The sequence below is a fragment of the Rhinolophus sinicus genome, linkage group LG11 (assembly GCF_036562045.2).
Source record: "Rhinolophus sinicus isolate RSC01 linkage group LG11, ASM3656204v1, whole genome shotgun sequence".
Lineage (NCBI taxonomy): Eukaryota > Metazoa > Chordata > Mammalia > Chiroptera > Rhinolophidae > Rhinolophus > Rhinolophus sinicus.
In genome coordinates, this window is record NC_133760.1 from 5,777,549 (window position 1) to 5,798,474 (window position 20,926).

General features: G+C 48.7%; 2 protein-coding genes across 6 annotated transcripts; one reads left to right on the forward strand and one right to left on the reverse strand.

Moving 5' to 3' along the window:
* Positions 1 to 107: 107 nt before the first annotated feature.
* Positions 108 to 6,274, reverse strand: PRRG2 (proline rich and Gla domain 2). 3 transcript variants are annotated; one of them, XM_019741521.2, is made up of 8 exons: positions 6,209 to 6,274; positions 5,403 to 5,467; positions 4,638 to 4,735; positions 4,282 to 4,457; positions 4,054 to 4,093; positions 2,040 to 2,175; positions 1,064 to 1,210; positions 108 to 736 (listed from the first exon to the last, which is right to left on the reverse strand). In XM_019741521.2, the coding sequence occupies exons 3-8, from the start codon at positions 4,720 to 4,722 to the stop codon at positions 718 to 720; spliced, it is 603 nt and encodes a 200-aa protein (XP_019597080.2). In that variant the 5' UTR covers positions 4,723 to 4,735; positions 5,403 to 5,467; positions 6,209 to 6,274; the 3' UTR covers positions 108 to 717. The 3 variants fall into 3 exon arrangements, with proteins under 3 accessions (XP_019597080.2, XP_074172193.1, XP_074172194.1); XM_074316092.1 differs by lacking the exon at positions 6,209 to 6,274 and adding an exon at positions 5,971 to 6,133; XM_074316093.1 differs by lacking the exon at positions 6,209 to 6,274 and having other exon boundaries at positions 4,282 to 4,454; positions 5,403 to 5,583.
* NOSIP (nitric oxide synthase interacting protein) lies at positions 6,159 to 17,546 on the forward strand. Of its 3 annotated transcripts, XM_019741519.2 has the most exons (11): positions 6,159 to 6,365; positions 13,332 to 13,395; positions 13,594 to 13,664; positions 14,140 to 14,245; positions 15,370 to 15,451; positions 15,564 to 15,723; positions 15,814 to 15,932; positions 16,090 to 16,277; positions 16,419 to 16,527; positions 16,762 to 16,859; positions 17,150 to 17,546. In XM_019741519.2, the coding sequence occupies exons 3-10, from the start codon at positions 13,595 to 13,597 to the stop codon at positions 16,831 to 16,833; spliced, it is 906 nt and encodes a 301-aa protein (XP_019597078.1). In that variant the 5' UTR covers positions 6,159 to 6,365; positions 13,332 to 13,395; position 13,594; the 3' UTR covers positions 16,834 to 16,859; positions 17,150 to 17,546. The 3 variants fall into 3 exon arrangements, with proteins under 3 accessions (XP_019597078.1, XP_019597077.1, XP_019597079.1); XM_019741518.2 differs by lacking the exon at positions 17,150 to 17,546 and having other exon boundaries at positions 16,762 to 16,867; XM_019741520.2 differs by lacking the exons at positions 13,332 to 13,395; positions 17,150 to 17,546 and having other exon boundaries at positions 16,762 to 16,867.
* Positions 17,547 to 20,926: the final 3,380 nt, after the last annotated feature.

Sequence of the window (20,926 nt, forward strand, 5' to 3'; positions counted from 1 at the left end):
AGAGAGAGAGAGGGAGAGAGACAGCGCAAGCAGAGCCTGGGGGTGTAGGGCGCAACATTTGTACAGAAAGCTAACTCCACCACGCGCAGACGCTCCTGGAATCACAGTTCAGTTATTTAAGGTTTTTATTTTTTTGCATTGTTACACTTTTTTTGGTTTCTTTTGCAAAGGATTTTTATTTAGGGGAAGAGCTCAACTCCAGTTCCCCGGGTGCAATGAGAGAGCCTGCCCCCACCGAGCACGGTTGCAAATATGCCCCCCACCCTGTTCCTGGTTTGCAGAGAGCCCCTGTACGCGCACGGGGAGAGCATGAAGACATGCGTGTGCACGGGCGAGTCTCTGCGCGTGCGTTGTCCGTGGCTCTGGAGGGAAAAAGCCGTGTCAAACCTGGTCACACGCGAGTCTGCACACCCAGCCTGCGCGCCTGGGTCCGAGTTTCCACGACACGCCTACCCCAGGGGTGGGGCTGGTGGGTATCCCAAGGTCAGGAGAGCTTGGGGGCCCGCGAGGGGCCGGGACGCGGGAACACTTTCGCCGGGGACAAGCATGTATCCGTACGCGGCGGAAACACGTGTGCCAGGGTAGGCCTCGGGCTGGACGACCCCTACTCCCACCATCCCCCAAGCTCAGCTCCGCAGTTTAAGAGGCCTGGGGGCTTCCGGAATCCGGTGTGAATCTGGGGCACGGTTCGGGGAACCCCGGCTCCGAAACAGTTCTTCAGCGAGGCCTCCGGAGGCTGTATGGGGAGGGGCACAGTGGGGAGTCAAAGACCGGGCTGTTTTTCCTTTTTTCCCCCCCCTCAACTAAGACCATTCTGACCCGCCCTGGGCGTCTCAGCCAATCCCGGATCCTTTGGGCACAAGACCCACCTTCCTCTAATGCTCTACAAGCACAACGCTGGACCACGCCCCCAGACAATTGCACAATGCCCCGCCCCCGCTCGCCAAGCCTCGCCTCGAATAATAACCTCAAAATTCCAAGTCCCGCCCCTGAGCCCACGCCCCTCCTCCAGCAGTGCCCTCCCCTTTGTGCCCCGCCCCCGAGCCGAAGCCCAGCCCCGTACCTGGTGTAGGGGGGCGGAGGTGCGTCGTGTACCCCAGAGGCCTCCAGAGCCTGCTCGTAAGTGGGGAGGCCTGGGGGTGGGAGTGGAGGCAGGGGCGTCGGCGGGCCCGGAGAGCTCAGCGGACTTAGAGGGCTGATGAGCTCGGCCCTGGGGACAGAAGGTGCACAGTTAGCAGGGGAAACCTACAGGATAGAGAGACTTGGGAGGAGGGAGGATTTGGGGAGAGACTCTGAGGATGGTAGAACAGAGGTGGAAGGAAGATGTACAGGGGAGAAAGAGGGTCACCTTCAACCTGACACCCAGAAAAGCACCTCAAAATGACAGGCAGATGTATAAGGACAGGCATACTCAGAAAGCAACAACTGCTGAGACAGACTCATTCACAGAAACATGTGCTCCACATACAGACTGAGTAATGGAGAAAAAGATGGCCCTGCAGAGAGGCATGTGGACACACACAGAAATAGATGCAACACAGATACCCATTTATAATAAACTCTTCCTAAAAAACCCCAGACCCACTATACTCCCAAGACTGACGCTCAAGAACCCTCTTAGACCCTGTGACTGAGAAAGATACACCTAGGCAACTCCTACAGACACACACAAACATGTGCTACACGCTGCACCACGGAAACTGATATACCACAGACACCCATAGACCACAGGCTGCAGCCTCACAAAATACAATATCCACAGTGATAGTCACACAGAAACCTGGTACTGCAAAGACAGGCAGCAAATACTGATTGAGCACCTATTATGTGCCAGGTACTAGGGATATAGTCAGACAGACAGATGCCACCACTAGAAACATGATCTCACAGACTCACTCTCCATGTGACTGTCTCCTCAGAGCTTTCATTGGCGCCCACCTGTCCCCAATCCTTGCCTAGCTCCTTAGGTGGACCCTTCCTCCCTCCCCTGCTCACCCTTCTCTCCAGCTCCCAGCCCTTTCTCCCAGAAGCCCCCTTACTCTTGGGGATTGGGCTGCTGGCCTCGGCTCCGCCGCCAATGTAGATACCAAAAGGCTCCCAGGCCAGCCAGGACAATGAGCAGGATGCCAGATGTCAGCCCCACAGCCAAGCCTGCTATGTCCACTCGTCCATGCCCTGCAGTGAGGGGAAGGTGGGGAAAATCACTGCCTCAGGGGGTGCCACCCACCCCAACATCCAAATGCCCTTCCCCTAAGGAAGGAGAACTGGCCAGGAACCAAGGCAGAGCTAGGGTCACTTCCTAGCTATGTGACCTCAGGAAACTCACCTCACTCATTTCTCTGAGCCTCCATTTCCTGCTCTGTAAAATGGGATGAAAACCCCTCTCTGACAGGTTGCAAAAATTCACTGACATGAAATGCATAAAGAGACTGTGATAACTTCATCTGGTACTAGATGTATCTCCACGATGATGGAGCCCCCTCCCTGGACATGCGTGGTTCAAGACCCTCCTAAGCATCTGCTAAGATTGCAGGTTACACACTACAGGTAGGGTGGGGAAGTCAGATAGCCAACTATTGAGACCCCCACACTAAGTATTGCCAGATTTAACAAATAATAGTATAGGACACCCCACAGAATTGTAGATACACGATGAATAATTTTTTAGTATAAGTATATCCCATATACTCAATGGTACCTATACTAAAAAATTATTCATGTGTATTTGAAATTTAACTCAGGAAGGGGGTGGGGGTGGTTCTTGTATTTTGTCTGGCAAACCTGCCCCCTCTGGAATGCAGCCCCTTTTCCCAACCAGGCCACTGAGGGACAAGGTCTCAACTATGAAGAAAGAGCAGAACCCACAGGAAAGCTTTGGAATTTACCAGAAGGCTAGAAAAAATTCATTTATCAATGGAGGAATTTAGGGACCTCCCCACAGTAACAGATTGCTGGGTGTCTAGAACTCATGTGGCCCCTTTCCTAAGGTGCAGTCCTTTTATCAATCCAAGGCTTTGTGTCTGAGGAAAATGGTGAGGGTGTGTGTGGAGGACTTAGGACTTGAGGCCTTGCTAAGTCTTGCCGCTGGGGTGGAGAGTTTTTCACAAACAGTAAACCCCAGGCTTTTAGCCCTCTTGGCAAAAAGCTGCACTGAGAAGCCAGGCCCTCCCCATCCTGACACGTTTCAGGTGGATTCAAGGAGCCACCAGGCATCCTTAGGCCTCTAGCAACCCAGTTACCTCCCCTAGCAACCAGGCTCCAATTGAGGACTCCAGCCCAGACCTAGGGCCTGTTGCTAAGGTACAGCCACCCCTAGCAACCAGGCTACAAGGGGGTGGGGCGTCTGGTGCCTGGAAGCGCGCGCGGGGGGGGGGGGGGGGGGGTTGGAGGAGAATGTTCCTCCGGTGGGTACGAGGCCTTGGGTCCTGAGCTTGGCTAGGTGTAGTTGCTAAGGAGAATGCCTCCTTAGCAACCAGACTGAAGCTGGGATGGTGCTGTGGGGGAGGGGAAGATAGCCAGGTAGTGCTTCCAGCTTCCTAGGTCCGGCATGGGAGGGCCTTGTTGCTAACGAGCAGCCCTTCCCCCCTTAGCAACAAGGCTGCAGCCATGATGGGGCCTCAGAACTCAAAAAACGGGTTGCGGGTGGGTGGACTGGTCAGGTGAGGACGCCAGGCTTGCACAGGCTTCCCACAGCCTGGCTTGACCAGGCCTCGTTTCTAGGGAAAAGCCCCCTTAGCAACCAAGCTGCAGAAGGGGCTGGGGCTCTGGACTCCAAAGAGGGGCTCAGGTGGGCCAGCCTCTCTGACCTGAGGCCTGATAGTAATTCCTCCTTCTACCCCTGCATTTCTCCTTCCTGGGAACAAGGGACCTCTTCCAGTAAGGTGTGGTGGGTTCTTCAGGCAAGGGCTCTAGTCTCAAAGGAGGGGACTCCTTTAACAACTACCTCTAGGAACTCAGGGAGCACACAATTTGAAGTGACAGTGTTGGTTCAGTTTCCATGGGAAGGGGCTGCCTTAGCTGCACAGAACAAGAGGGCTTGGCACCCCCACTCACCTCCTTTGCCATTGTAGATGTATGTCTCCCAGAAGCGCTTCTTCAAGGGGTAGGAGTAGAGAAAGCGGAAAGACTGCTGTCAAATGGAAGATTCTACTGCCCCAAACCAGCCCACCCTGATTTCTGAAACCCAAGGGTAGAGGGAGTTGAGGGCCAGGACACGCCCCCCCTCCCCCACACTCTGGGCCTGGAGAAGACACTGGGACTCCAGGGCCCCCGGGCCCTCACCGTCTGAGTATTGTCTTCAAAATACTCCCGTGCCTCTTCCCAGGAACACTTCTCCTCATAACACTCCCGTTCCAGGTTCCCTGGAGTGAACAGCTCCAGGTCCCAGTGATTGGCTCTCGGAATCCGTCTATGGCTGCCCAGGAAACTCTGGGCCTCTGGGGAGTCCAGGAAGACTTCTGGGCCCAAAGGACATGAGGGACAGAAAAATGGAGGACTAGGGACATAGAGGAACCTGAACCTAAGGGGACAAAGAGCTATGGGGTCCTGGGGTAGGAGGGGACTAGAGGCAAGGGTTCTGGGATCAGGGGAAGGTGGATTCCAGTGCCTGGACACCAGCTCTTCCCCCAAATACTCACCTTGGTCTTGTTCCCCACTGGGTGAGGTGTCCAGGCAGGTTGTCAATCCCAGATACAGCAGCAGCAGAGAGGGGTGCCCCCTCATATTTTGTGGACACCTGGAACCAGGTGTGGTATAAGTGACAAGTGCCTCAGCCGCTAAGGAATAAGACAAGTTCTCCCTGACTGGACTCTGTGGCCCATGAATTACAATAATAATAACAGACACTGATATAGCCTGTATTCTGGGCCAGACACTGTTCAAGGTAGCTTACCTATATCAACTCAGTGTCATTTTCACAGCAGTGCTATTGTTACCCCCATTTTATAGATGAGGAGACTGAGGCACAGAAAGGTCAAAGAACTTGCCCAAGGTCATATGGTCTGCGAGATTCAAAAGCAGAATTTTAACAAACGCAGTGTGACTCCAGAGACTGGAACAGGGAGCTTATCTTTTCCCCCTCTGTGTCTGCAGCCCCTAGCATGGTTTTGGCACATAGTAGGTGTTCATAAACATGTACAATGATGATCAGGATCCTTTCCTTCCTAGTAATTTCCACAGATTCTGGTCTCTCTATACCCATTGCCACATCCACCCACAGAGATCAAAGATTACAGGAGAGGCAAGTGCAGGAGCCTATATTCTTGGGTCCTGGGTGAGGAGGAGGCAAGGACCCTAGACTCCTGGGTTTGGGGACCCCCCCAAACTTCTGGGACCCAAAGGAGCAGGGGGCCAGGACGCCAAGGTCCCCAAACCAGGCTCTGCCTCCAGGGACATTCACTTACCTGCCCAGACGTGTAAACACAGTCCCCTCCTTCTTATTCGGGCCTCCAAGGCCAGCTGCGGCCAGCTGTGAAAGGAGGCAGGTGAGAGGGGAGGGGAAAGAAAGGAGGGGGTGCCTCGCTCAGCTCCCGCTCTCTGTAATCGGCCAGATCCCGGTTTCTGGCAGAGGGGCGGGGTTTGCGACTACCTGTCCTGGGCGGAACTCAGGTAAGGGACAAAGTATTTAAAGGGACCTTATGATGAAGGTCCGGAGCCCCACAGGGAGGCCAGGGTTCCCGACACTGTGGGGGGACTTAGGGGATTGGATATGCGCCTTCTCTGTTTCCCCAGCGGGAGATCGCCCGGCCGAGCTAGAGAAATAAATGCCTAGGACTCCAGATATCCAGGTATCTACGTGTCTAGAAACTGGCGGGAACTGTATGCCTTGGTCCCCGGGGGTAGGAGGGTATGCCGTAATAAATTCCTGTTTCCTGGGGTGATTTGAACGGCTTTGACTTCTGATTTCTCAATTGCTCCGTTTATAAAATGGGGACAGACGAGTTGTCCCTTCTCAATTGTCTCTTAACTTACAGCAAGAAAAGTGGATGATATACTTGGGGAAGTCGGCTTCCCAATCTCTGAGGAAAGTGATTAGTTCTTAAACTCAGGCTTGGAGAGACGCGAAGCCTGGGTACAAGGAAATCGCCTGCCCCGGGAAACGCCTAGTAGATACTAAGCGTGCCCCATAGTCACATCAGTTTCACTAACCGGAACCTTCGACCGGTCTCTCACGTTACCGGAGGGAGGAAGAGAAGAAGAGAGGACTTACCAAGCCAGAGGAAGTACTTCCACAACTAGGGGCAGCTCTACTTCCGGTTTCTCCCGGTCGCGCGGAAGTGAGCGGAGCTAAAAGGGAAAACAGAGCTCCTTTCCGGAATAGGGGCACAGTTGAAGAATCAGACAAGGAAGGAGGAAACATTTGTGAGGTGAGTTCCAGGTGGTGGAGGGATAGTGTTGCTGGCATCGACTTGCTGCGGGCTAGGGTTCTGGGGTCCTGAGGGAGACAGGGACAGGACTTTGATAATCCAGTTGTCTCTCAATGTCTTAAATTTCTTGATTTAGAGCAGCCTCCCCTCCATCCGACTGTTTCTTTCTTGGTGTAATTATTTCCCTGAAGAAACTGGGTCTGTTATTCTGTTGCTCATCCCCCATCTGGATTTGTCCTTTTGCTTCTTTGTAATTGCTTTTCACGTAGTCTTCATTGCCCGACATCAGCAGACCAAAACCAAATCCTGCTGGCCTTGAAAAAAATTAAAAAGTCACCTGTATTGGAATATAATTCCCATAACATATAGCTCACCCACTTAAAGTGTACAATTCAGTGGTTTTTAGTATATTCACAGAGTTGTGTGCCATCACCATTATCAGTTTTAGAACATTTTCACTGCTCCATAAAGAAACCCTGTACCCATTAGCTATCACTCCCCATTTTCCCTGTCACTCCCCCTCCCGAGCCCTAGGCAACCACTCATCTACTTTCTGTCTCTGGATTTACCTAATCTGGACATTTCACACAAATGAAATCATTTTTCTGTCTGGCTTCTTTTATGTAGCATGTTTTCAAGGTTCGTTCATGTTGTAGCATCGATAAGCACTTCATTCTTTTTATGGATGAACGATATCCCTTTGTATGAGCTATACCATTTTTGTTTATCCATTTATCAGTCGATGGACATTTGGGTTGTTTGAACTTTTTGGTTATTGTGAATAATGCTGCTATGAACATTTGTGCACTAATTTTTGTGTGGACATGTTTTCATTTCCATTGGAAGTGGAATTGCTGAATCAAATGTTAACTCTTTGTTTAACCTTTTGAGGAGCTGCCAGTCTTTTCCAAAGTGGCTGCACCATTTTGCATTCCTACTATCAGTGCACAAAGGTTCCAGTTTCTCCACACTTGTTATTATGTGACTTTCTGATTTTAGTCATTCCTAGTGGGTATGAACTGGTATCTCATTGTGGTTTTGATTGCATTTTCTTAATGATTAATGATGTGGAGCATTTTTTCGTGTGCTTCTTGGCCATTTGTATATTTTCTTTGGAGAAATGTCTATTCCAATCCTTATGTCCATTTCTGAATTGGGTTGTCTTTTTATTTCGAGTTGTACACTTTTTATATATGCTAGATACAATTCTTTTATCAGATATATAATTTACAACCACCACCTGTTATTGTACAGCCTGCAAACTAAGAATAGTTGTAACATTTTTAAATAATTGGAAAAAATCAAAAGAAGAATAATATTTTGTGACCTGTGACAATTATATGTGACTCAGATGTCAATGTCCATAAATAAAGTTTTATTGGAACACAGCTTGCCCATTCATTTACATAGTGTCCATGGCTGCTTTCACATACAAGGGCAGAGTCAAGTTGTGACAGGTGCCATATGGCCTGCGAAGTGGAAAGTCTTTCTTATCTGGTCCTTTTTGGTCGATCCCTACTATATCCTCTGACTTTCTAGAATCAGGAAATTAAATCTAAAGGCTTAATTCAATTTAGGTTCATCCATTTTGACATGACTACTTCAGTGCTGGTAGGTTCATGTTGTGTAACGCCTGGTTGTCCCATTTTCAGGGATGGTGAGATTAATGGGGGCTTCAGGTGGTTTTTATGGACTTATTGTTTGTCCTCTCCCCCCAAATCCATATGATGAAGCCCAACCCCCAACATGACTATTTGGAGATAGGGCCTTCATGGAAGTAATTAAGGTTAAATGAGGTCATCCATGGAGTTGGTGTCCTCGTAAGAAGAGGAAATGCCAGAGAGGGCTCTTTCTGTCCAGTGAGGACACAGTGAGAAGATGGCCAGCCATATGCAAGCCAGGAAGAGAGTCCTCCCCAGAACCCAACCATGCTGGCACCCTGATTTTAGACTTTCAGCTTCCAGAACTGGGAGAAAATAAACATCTGTTGCTTAAGCCACCCAGTCTATGGTATTTTGTTTTGATGGCTCTAGCAGACTAATACAAATCAGGACAGCACAAACCCACCATTGTAAAGCTACTAGCAAGTATTAGCATCCTGAGAATATCCATTTCCCATCACTCTTTCCTTTAATGGCCTCCATCGACAATTATTGCCTGAATCAACTATGTCATCAGAGGTTGCAAAATGATGGTTTTTCCAATTCTCTCATGCCTCCTACATTTTTATCTAAGCAGTTGGATTTTTGTCATGAGCCATGTCCAAGAAGCAGTTGAAGGGAGTGACTTAATCAAAGTTCCATTTTGAAAAACTCACTCCAGCTGGTCTGTGAAGAAACAGACTGAGGAAGAGACCAGTTAATCCTGGGCATCTGTTTTCTCGCCTGTAAACTGGGCTGAACCTATTTCTGGAGGTTGTCACGAGGACAGTGTGTTCAGACCTGTGAAGTGCTTCGCACGGGGCCTGGTACATAAATGTTCGAAGGATATGATGATCATTTCTGTTCTTTTAGTGCTTTTGTGATTAATGTGTTGATTAGTTGTGTGAGCAGTTCATGGATTACACACTTCCCCTGGCTTTGGAAGTCGTTCATTGATCCCATCGTGACATCTCTGAGCCCCCAAGTGTCAGGCAGTGATGCCCCTCAGACAGGAGTCTGACCTGGGCCCCCCTCTTGGGGCTCCTAGTCCGGAGGGAAATACTGAGAAGTGGCAGTTATAATGGAGATAACTCAGGACATTATCAGAGCTCAAGGAACACCTAACTCAGCCTGAAGAGTCAGGCTTCCCAGAGAGGCGACTCCTCCATGGAGCCTGGGAGGAGGAAAGGGCCAGGATTTCCAGGGGAAAGGACCAGGCACACACTAGCTACCCTGTTCCATGTTGAGTTCAGCACAGTGCCTGAGGCTGCCTGCAGCCAGGCAGCACAACTGATGGTCAAGGCCGCAGACGTGGGTACCTGGGCCTTCAAGCCCCAGCTGCATGACCTGGGGCACCTTCTCCATGGCTCTGTTCCTTGTTTGTAGCAACCTTTTGGGTCGTTGTGGAATTTGAGGGAGTTAATATGTGTAAAAGGCTTAGAACTGAGCCAGGTTCATTGAGCCTGTTAAATAAATATCAGCCATTATTAATAGAAAATCTCAGACACTTGCATTTGTTCTTAGGGAATTCTCTCCCACTTCCAACACATCCTCTCTCTGTGATTTCCTTGAATGTAGTTAGCCCTTTAGGTTCCTGTACCACAGCGGCCTCTGCCCCCTGGGATGACCTTCTAGGGAGAGAGGCTTGTAGCACTTTTAGGGTCTCAGGAATTGTTGACTTCACCAAGGGGTTAAGAACCACTATTTTAGGATCCAAACAAAGCAAGTGCAAAAAAAAGAGGACAGTTGGGAGACACTGGGGAAATTTGAACACCAGCCAGACAGTAGATGACGTTAAGGAATTATTAATGTGTTAATGGTATTGTGCTCATGTTCTCTGTCTCAGCACCACGCCGTTCACGCTCTCCAGTACAGTAGCCACCAGTCCCAAGAGGCTATGAAGCAATTTGACATGTGGCTAGTGCCACTGAGGGACTGAATTTTTTAATTCTTTCATTTAAATTTAAGCACCAGTACTTGATTCAAGAAACTTTTAAGTATGTTGGGAACAACCAGGGTACGTTTATACCTGTACATTTTATGAAACCTCAATACAGGACAAGTATCTCCAATGGAAATGTAGTGTCTGAATTGAGATGTGTTTCAAGGGTAAAATATACTTTGTGCAAAAATTGAAGACTTTATTACAAATATTGAAATTCTCAGGTTTGACCTTACTGGGAAGACTGACAGTTGCCGCATGGTTTGGAGGGCAGCTCCAGAGCCTGGCTGCTTGGGTTCGAATCCTGGCCCTGCCACTTCCCAGCCGGGAGATGGATTCTATGAGCTTTTCCCCCTCTCCTGTAAAATGAGAATGATGATAAAGAATAATTGATATTACTCTGATGTGTCCTCTCCAAAGCACTAGTAACAGCAGATGGCACTAGTTCTATTTTCTATTTTGAAATTGGCCTTCCTGAGGAGACAGTGTATCGCGGTGACTGAAAGCTCAGCTTCTGGAGTTTCAAAATCCTGGCACTGCCACCTGCTAACCCTTCGACCCTTGGCCAGTGGTTCTCAAACTTTCTGGTCTCAGGATCTTAAAATCATTGAGGCCTCCAAAGAGCTTTTGTTGGTGTGAATTCTACCAGGATTTGCCCTATCGGAAATTTTTTATTGAGAAATAATTCATATAACATAAAATTCACCCATTTAAAGTGTACAATTCAGTGGTTTTTAGTATGTTCACTATTTTGTGCAACCACCACCACTTTCTGATTCCAGAACATTTTCATCACCCCCCAAAGAAACGGCACACCCCTTAGCCATCAGTCCCCATCCCCCTCTCTCCCAGCCTGTGCCAACCACCAATCTGCTTTCTGTCTCTATGGATTTGCCTATTCTGAACATTTCACTTAAATGGAATCAACAAATGTGGCTTTTGTGCCTGGTTTCTTTCATTTATCGTGACAACAGATACTTTTAAAACCCAGGGATGCTCGAGCACACAAACAATTAGTCTTCCGAGTGATGACACGCCCACACATCACACAGCTCTGGAAAACTTCACTGCACACTCATGACAATAAAAGGGACAAAGGAAAAGTCATTGTGTGTCATGGAAATAGATTTGTGGACCCGCTGCAAGTATCTTAGGGACCCCCAGGGGCCCTAAACCTTACTTTGAGAACCATGGCCTTCGGCAAATGGGTTCACTTCTAAGCCCCAGTTTGCCCATCTGCAAAGTCGGAGATGGTGATGGGACGGACTTCAGAGGGTGGTTGAGGTTGGACCACTGATGAGATGGGGCACGGAGAGTTGGCATGTGGTCACGGATCAGGCAGTGTTCCTTGAGATTATTTCCTGGCAAGGTAAACAAATAAATAGCGTTCCCTCTCTAGATGTTCCTCTCTCTCAGGAGGAAAATGTCGAGGTCCGTGAAGCCAAAGACATAGAAATACCCTGTTCTTGGCCACCAGACAAGCAGCTCAGTGCCAAATACCGCAGAGGGTCAAGGCAGTTGACAACTAAGAATAGAGTGGGGAATTTGTCCATGAGGAGGTCAACTCGACCTTCGTGAGTAGCAGTTGGGGGTGCTGGGCAGAAGCCAGAGGGCCGGAGCGGAGGAGCCCGTGGCGGGTGAGCCAGGGAGGCAGAAGGTTCTGGACACTTGCTCAAAAGTTTGGGGGGTGAGGGGAAGTTGGAGGAGGGGACTGTGGGTTGAGTTCGGGTGTTTCACCAAGGTTAGCTTCTGCGAGCAGCGCAGTGGTCACTTCTGGGGTGATACAAAAAAGTTCTCTATCGCTATTGAGGCAGTGGTTACAAAGGTGTGTACAGCTGTCAAAAGCGCACCAAACCGCAGGGCGCGTGCATCTGTCCTATATAAAAATTGGCTTTTGGGAGGGAGACTCCAGTAGGGGGCGAGCGAGATCCATAGCTCAAACAGAGGTTTGTGTTTCAAGTTTTCCAAGTGAAAGGCAAGTTTCTGAAAATGACCAGAAGGGGAAAATAAAGATGAAGTTACTTTTTACATTTTGGTGCCCTTGGTTGTGCCCCCCACATCCCTACACCCACTCCACACCCCCACCTTCTGGATCTTTGTTGCACCCCAAGAGCTGGAGATTGTATTTCCTGAACACCCCTTGTGTGTTATGCTCTGAGCATGCCTCATTGAGTTCTCACAGCAATCCAGTCCTGTCAGCTAGATCCCCCTGGTTATCCCCACTTTTTACCAAAGGAAACTGGGGCTCAAAAAAAGGAGATCACCAGTCCAGAGCCACATAGCGAGTCAGGGGCCAACCTTGGACTCAAGCCCAGGCAGAAGGTCCTATTGCTTAATCCTCTCCATCTTGATCTATATGCCCCCCTCCTTGTTTCATGTATTTATTCTTGTTTATCCCCTAGTGAGTTCCCTGCCCTACATGGGCAACCATTCTAATATGTGAATCCTTTTGTTTGTAGGTGTTCTTTAAGTTGTGTCATTTTGTGCACATGTACATTGTTAAGGATCTTGTTTTATTTCCTACTTTTTTCACCCAGCATTGTGTCTTTAAGATCCATCCATGATGTTCTTTGTACACATCTCCTCAGTTGCATCTCACGTCTGGATAGTCTCCATGATGGGCAATCACTATCTATTCTCCCAGGGAGGGACATTTAGTTGCCTTCGGCTCCCATCCAGGGTAAACAACACTGCTGTGAACATCCTTGTACATGCTCCCTTGTGGGTATCTCTGAGAATGTCTTTGGGGCACGTATACCAGGTGCAGAAGTGCCTACACCCACTTTGCTGAAGTACCACCAGCCTGTGTTCCAGGACAGCTGACCCTGTTCACTCTCCCCCCAGCTTCGCTCAAGGGTTCCCATGACCGACCCCATGTCCCCACCAAACCTTAGTCTTATCCAGCTTTCAAAGTTTCGTCTGCCAGCCTGATGCTAGGTGTAAAATAAGACCTCACTGTAGTTTTCATTTGAGGAGAGTTTGAGCATCTTTTCGTATCCTCCTTTGCTTGTTTTCCTATTGGGGTAGCTGGTTTTTTCATGATGATTTGCCAGAGTTCCACATACAGTCAGTTCTGCTCTGATGCTTCTTTTGAAAACTCAGAACTTGTTCTAGTGTGATTGATACATTGGGGATGGATTTGAGTATACAGCAAATTTGACTTTTGTCCACTTGTGAATTCATCCACGAGAAAGACTAAGTGAACCTAGAGATTTGCACTCAGTGGAAATGAACATGTAGGCATACAAAGCACATACACACATGCAACCTGAACACCAACCAGGCACCTCAGTTCCCTGCTTGTGTGGGGAGCCACACCCATCCTCTTTTGGTGCTAGAAATTCCCATCAGATTACAGCTAATTCTCTTTCCTCCACCTCACAGTAACTCACAAGGCACACTCCTGCTAACGCCCACTTCTACAAGCAAACTTCAGGCCCTTTTCAAGGTAAAATGATGTTTCCTTTTTGGAATGCGTAGGAATTTCTTAAGCATTTAACATGGGTAAAACTGTCTTCCCTCACCCCACGCCCAGCTTTCCCATCTGGGGGTGCAGATCAGCTCTGAGAGCCATAAAGGTCTAGTCCTCCCTGTATCGGTTCCTTCTGATCACCACAGCCCTTCAACTGCCCCTTCCTACCTCCAGGATGACACGGCATGGCAAGAACTGCACAGCGGGGGCTGTCTACACCTACCATGAGAAGAAGAAGGACACAGGTACTGGGTTGGGGGCAGGGTAGAAATGTGTCTCGGTCACCATCTGACTCTGAAGCTCTGCTTGTGCTTTCTGTGCATGCCTCTTTTCCCCAACTGCTTCATGAACACTGAAGTGACAGCGCGCGTGACCAGCCACCCCCGACCCACCACCATGTGGAGGGCACTGCGTTAGTGCCTCTGTATGTGATCATCTAATTCTCCATGGAAGGGGTCACTGTTGTCATGGTCATATTCCAGAGAAGGAAACTGAGGCCCAGAGAAGTTTAGGTACTTGAGTTTGGTCACAGAGCCTAGGGAGTCTGTCATTTACCCTCTGGGGAGCAACGCCTTCCTGTGGGTGATATCGCCCAAGCTCTTGACCACCTGTTTCTCTCTGAATCCCCTCACCTCCAAGTTCTCTCTGTGCCTCTCTCTTGGGGTTTGGAGAGGGGCATGTCTCCTATCCCTCCATCCCTTTGCCTTTCTCTGTTCTCAGCGGCCTCAGGCTACGGGACCCAGAACATTCGACTGAGCCGGGATGCCGTCAAGGACTTCGACTGCTGCTGCCTCTCTCTGCAGCCCTGCCATGACCCTGTTGTCACGTGAGCTGGGAACATGGGTGGCAAGAGCAAGGGAACCACAGGGAGGGGGCTATAAGGGGGGTGGTGTCTGGCCACCTGCACAGCCAGGGTGCTATGAGCCAGCCAGTAACCTCTCAGCCTCAGTGTCCTCATTTGAGACGGGGCCATGACCCAGGTATGTTTCATGGGATGTGGAAAAGAATACAATTGTAATAGAGGGGAGGGCTCTCGGACATTGCCTGGCCCATAATAACATCTCATGTGTGGAACACTCACCGTTACCTGTCTCGTCTGTTCCAGCAAAGGCTTCAGTGACATATTGGGTATAAGGTATTTAGTCCAGTGACTAAATATGTGTTCAATTACAGGTCTATTTTATAAAGAGAGTGATGAGAGTAGACTGTGGTTCAGAGTCCCTGAGGTCACCTTTACATGCTGTGATTCACTAGAACTCACAGAAATCAGCAAAGCTGTTAACTCATAGTCACAGTTTATTACAGTGAAAGGATACGGATTAAAATCAACATTGGGAAAAGACACATGGGACAGAGCCCAGGAGAGACCCAGTGCGAGCTTCCAGTTGTCTCTCCCAGTGGAGTTGCAGGAACAGCACTTAATCCTCCTGGCAAGGATGTGTGACAGCTCGCACGGAGTCCTGCCCACCAGAGAGGCTCACCCCAGCCTTGGTGTCCAGGGTTTTTATTGGAGCTTGGTCATGCAGGTATGGCTGACTGCCCATGTGGCTGACTTTGGTCTCCAGCCCCTCCAAAGATCAAGCTGATACCATATGGCCCAAGACCCCCAGGTGAACAAAAAGAAACTCTTATCAGGCAGAACACTCCAAAGGTTAGAGGCTCCCTCCCAGAACCCACCACGGGCCAGTCGTTTGTTTGGAATGTGCACGGTTTGGACAAGCCAGGCTTGCTGAGTAACCCTTTTCCTCACAAGAGTCTCCCTGCACGTCAGAGCATATTACAAAGCCAGGAGAGTTAAAACAGTGCCATCACCTCAGAGTGCTAAGCCGAGCACTGAGTGAGTCAGTGGGTGCCCAGGGCCGGGAGCTGATGTTTAGCATGCGATTATTAACCCCTGGTTGTGTGGCCCGGGCCAGGCCCATGTTTTCTCATCCCATCCTTCCTTTGCAGTCCAGATGGCTACCTGTATGAGCGTGAGGCAATCCTGGAGTACATTTTGCACCAGAAGAAGGAGATAGCTCGACAAATGAAGGTGATAGGGAGGAGGGAGGGGGGCACAGGTTGTGTTGGTGATTTTGATGCTGAGCTCACAAGCAGAGCCCCCTGGGCCTTTGCCTAGCTCACTTCTCCCCGGCTGCCTACAGGCCTATGAGAAGCAGCGAGGTGCCCGGCGAGAGGAACAGAAAGAGCTGCAGCGGGCTGCCATGAAGGACCAGGTGCGGGGCTTCCTGGAGAAGGAGGCAGCCATTGTGAGCCGGCCCCTCAACCCCTTCACACCCAAGACCACCTCAGGGAATGGCCCAGGTGAGGGGGAGCAGGCTTGCATGGAGGTGGGGGTCCCCCAGGACCTGGTACTTCCCTAGGTGCAGCATCTGAACCCCTCTCCCCCTTTAGATGATACCCAACCTGGTCCCAGCACTGGCGCCACAGGCAAAGACAAAGACAAAGCATTGCCCAGCTTCTGGATCCCATCGCTGACCCCAGAGGCTAAGGCCACCAAGCTGGAGAAGCCGGTGAGCACCCCCAACAAGTGCTCCTGCGGCCACTCTGCCAGAGAGGGCCGGGGTCCCCCATTGTCCCTAGGGCACCCTCCCCAACCTCACAGGGACCCCCATCCTACTTGCACCTGGCCCAGACCTACCTGCTGACCCTGCCTTCTGGTTCTCGCAGTCGCGCACCGTGACGTGCCCCATGTCCGGAAAGCCTCTGCGCATGTCAGACCTGACGCCCGTGCGTTTCACGCTGCTCGATGACTCCGTGGACCGCGTGGGGCTCATCACACGCAGTGAGCGCTACGTGTGCGCTGTGACCCGTGACAGCCTGAGCAATGCCACGCCATGCGCCGTTCTGCGGCCCTCGTAAGTCACCTGTGGGGGACAACACGGAGACCTGTGGGGGACAACACGGAGACCTGTGGGGAGGGGCCAGGCTTGGGGGTGTGCTTCCCCCTCTCAAGGCGGTGCCTCTGATTGGTGTCCCCATTCTTACCCTCCCCACAGTGGGTCCGTAGTCACCCTTGAGTGTGTGGAGAAGCTGATTCGGAAGGACATGGTGGACCCCGTGAATGGGGAGAAACTCACGGACCGGGACATCATCGTGCTGCAGCGGGTGAGCAGGGCCTCTTCAGGATGCCTTCTTCCAGTCCCCTCTCCAAGACCCCGCTCCCTCACCTTCCTGGACACCCACCCCCTGAAGCTCCGCCCTCCCCCAGAAGACCCGCCCCTTCCAGGCCCTGCCCCTTCCCTGCCTGGGTCCTGCTGGGTCTTGCTTAGAATTACCCACAATGCCACCTGCAGCCCAGCCCGCAGCCTGCCTTCACCTTTGTCTTCCCCACTCCCACAGGGTGGCACGGGCTTCGCAGGCTCTGGAGTGAAGCTGCAGGCGGAAAAGTCGCGACCAGTGATGCAGGCCTGAGTGAACAGGAGACCAAATAAAGGCTTGTAAGCGACTGGCTGTGCGGTGCCTTCATTCGCGCTGAAGCCCTGGGGTCATAGCTGGAGAGGAGGCTCCCCGCTGCGCAGACAGCTTTCTGGGGGTATGCTGGAATGACTCGAATTTGAAAGCGTGGGCTAAGAGTATTTAATGTGGTCTCACGTTAAGACTAAAATCTAAATTGAACGCAAATGCACAGCGTTAAAATTGGTTAAGTGGCCAGAGGTCGAAGTCTCAGCTGCCACCATATGAAGGCGCCACTTTAAAACGCTAAATAGTCCCCCTTCTCATCCTTTAGAGTTATGCCAAGTTTAAAGCTGGTGAGATGTCCATGAACATCGCTCCCAGAGTCAAGTGTGATAACACACCTAAAGGAAATAATGTGCTGTGAGAGAGACCAATCAGCAGACAGTCTGGAGAAGGTGGCCAGACCCCCTCCCCCAATACTTGCCTGCTGGAGGGTGAAGAGGAACAGGAAACCGCAAGTGCAAAGGCCAGGAGGCAGCAAAGTACTTTGCAAAGCAAGGGGAGAGGGAGGGAGAGATCTGAGCCCACCTGCCTGGTCGACCTTCCTTAAAACTTTGTGTTTAATAACCGTTGAATCACCAAACCATCGCTGGGCTGTGTGGAAAACTAGAGCATATAGTCAAACAAAGATTAAAAAAATAAAGAACATTCCTGCCTCCCAGAGGATACCTAAGTCCTATCCTTCCAAGTTTTTCTCTGGGTGCGCACATACGATTTTTTTCAACCAAAGTGAGATCTCAGGGCATATACAACTGTGTTTCCCCAAAAATAAGACCTAGCCAGACAGTCAGCTCTAATGCATCTTTTGGAGCAAAAATCAATATAAGACCTGGTCTTATTTTACTATAAACACGGAATCTGTCTTTTTCATTTCAGTAAAAGATCTCATCTAAGGACCAGGAAGTTTCCTTGACCACGTTTTGGTGAAGCCCCTATCTGGTGCAGACCGGGTGGTGAATCTGGCTACAGGGAAATGTTTCAGTAGGAGGGTTTGTTGTGTCATCTTTGCACCCTGGGGAGCCCCCAAATCCAGCATTTGCTCCCTCAGACACTTCTACAAACTTTCCTTGGTCCCTAAGAGCCCCCACACCCCACTCTTGGGCCTCCTGTCCCTGTTAACTGGCCCACTTGCTACTGACATTCAAGGAACCCTTGCCCTCTGGACCCTTGAATCTTTGCCACAGTCCTGGAACAGGGATGCTTACATTCATTTCCCAGAACAGCCCACCAAAGCTGAGAAGATACAACTTGCCCAAACTCCCATGGCTCAAGGCCCTAGCAGAAACCAAGTTCACCCAGAGGTCAGCTACCTCCAGAGACACCCTGCCACACACACACACGCCCCCAGACTTGGGCCTACCCTTTCCACTATCCTTTATACCCTTTCTCCCCAAATATTCCTATACTGCTACCCCACAAACCTCTCCATCTTTATACCCAGAGTTTCAAATCATCCTCCACTAAACACCCCCAATTCTCATCCTCTTTCCCAAGCTCCCTCAACCACCCCTGAGTCCTAGTTTTTTCTCTCAGCCCCTCAAGGACTCCAATCTTGTTCATGTGTGATACAGACCACCCACTACCCCCAAAATTCAAGGATGTCCAATCTTGCACCTTTATTTCCACAAGGAACTAAAATCCCTTGTTCTATTCACAGGCCATGCCCTTTGCGGGAAGGGGGTGGGGTGTGTGTCAAGGTCCTGGCTCCAAGAAATAGATTTCCTTTAACGTTTCAAAGGTAGAAAGAAGAGGCAGCAAGAGTCCTACGCAAGAGAAGTGACAGAAAGGGAAACAAATCTTGTCTTTTCCCAGCAGTCTTCCCTAGGCACTGGTCTAAAGTTGAGAGCAAGAAGTGGGCATTCTGGAGCTTATCCTGGGTGGGGCACTCCTGCCAGTAGCTCCAGTCTCAACAGGTCCACAGGTAGCACTTAAGACAATTGCAATTACTTAGGATTTTTAAATGGGGAGATTTATTCTGGAAAAGAGAAAACTATATGAACAGGGAGAAAATCCTTGGTTGCCAGAAGATGGGGAGGGACTGACTACAAAGCCGGGGTAGCATGAGAATTTTTTTTTCCCCCATTCTTCCACCTCACCCCCCTTCCTTGCTTATAATGGTGGTTACATGACACATGTGATAGTGTCTTCTGTGCAATATTATTTATAAGAGAAAAGTCTAGAAACAATCTAAATGTCAGTCAGTAGAGAACTGGTTAAATCTAGAGGAGTATTACTCAGCATTTAAAAAACAGACAACGGAAATGAAGACATTCTTTGTGGACTGAATTGAAATAGTCTTCAAAACGTATTCTTAGTTACCTTAATGAAAAAAATTAATTAAAATTTTAAATCGGAGAATTCTGACTCAAAAAAAGTAAACAAGAAAGGTAAAAATATTGTTAGTCATCTGCTATCATTTCCATTAAAAAGAAGAAAAACAATTGGTAGGTATTTGTCTAAATCTGTGTAAATTCTTTCTGGAAAGAAACACTGGCTGCCTGTGAGGAAGTAAATTTGGTGGAAGAAAGTCTTCCTTTTTAGCATATAGCATCTTGTACATTTAGAATTTTGTATCCTGTGAGTATAATGCCAAGATGAGCAAAAGATTTAAAAATGAAAACCTTATGGGGAAAAGCCCGAAGGGTGATAAAGTGCTGGGCAGCTTCCCACCACAAGTTGTTCTGTACAAGTAATTTGTACTATATGTGAATATTATTTTGATTTTTTTTTTTTTTAATCCACAAATTTGCCCTACTTCTTCATAAACCAGCTCTCCTTCAGCCATGAGGGGGCAGTATATTATAACTAAAAGCTTGGAGCAAACAGGCTTGGATTCAAATTCCAATCCTCCCACACTTAAAAACTCTGGATAAAACAGAAAACAATGAACTAAAGGCACTGGAAAGTGGACAAAAGCAGGCAGAAATGAGGGGAACTGAAACAGAGAAAAGGAAAGGCAGTGAATGAGTTTCTCATTTGTACACAGCTTTTAGCATGGGGGCAGATTGTAGTCTGTGCCATGAGGGGCAGCTAAAACACCAAGCAAAAAATCCAGTCTTCCTAGCTTGAAGCACCACAGCAACAGGAAAGTGAGGTATAAGTCCTGGAAAAGAGCCAGAGAGGGGAGTATGCCAAATATTTTATAGAAACTCCTATCCAGCTGACCCTGCACCAGATTCAGACTCCAAGAAGCCCAGCTAAACCTAAAAACCAGTGACCTGAAATTTGAGCTACACATTTCACAGGATAGAGAGAGTTTACAGAGATTACAGTGAATCCAACCAAAAGAATTATATGTTTATATTCTAGAATCAAGAAATTGGAACATGAAATTAAAAATTTTTTATTTACAATAGTATAATAATAGTTAAGAGATAAATGTAGCAAAAGATAAAAGACCTTTACTCTGAAAATGACAAAACATTGCTGAGAGAATGTCAACACTTAAATCAATGGAGAGATATACTATGTTCATGGACTGGAAGACAATATTGTTAAGATGTCAGTTCTCCCCACATTGGTCTATATGTTTCCAGTCTCACCCTATATTATTTCCATTTCTTTCCTGGAAGAAGGGAAACAAAAATCATTAAATATGGAGGAAATCTATGACTTGACCTATAAAGGGGATTTCTTTTATCTATTTTAGTTGCTTATGATTTTTTGAGTGGGCTTCATTTTTAAGAGCAGTTTTAGGTTTACAGAAAAATGAGTGGAAAGTACAGAGAATTCCTATATATATATCCCCTTACCTGCTCCCAGTTTCCTGTTATTAACTTCTTGCATTAGTGTGATACTTTGTTATAATTGGTACTGATATTGATACATTCTTATTAAGTAAAGTGCAGAGAAATATTAGGGTTCACTCTTTGTGTCCTACATTCTATGGCTTTTGACAAATATATAATGACATCTATCCACCATTACAGGATCATACAGAGTAGTTTCACTGCCCTAAATATCGGATTTTTTTGAGGAGAAAAAAAACTTTGAACTTTGTCGTGCATAAAAGTGGGCACATCATGCATGGACAGCTGGGTGAATTTTT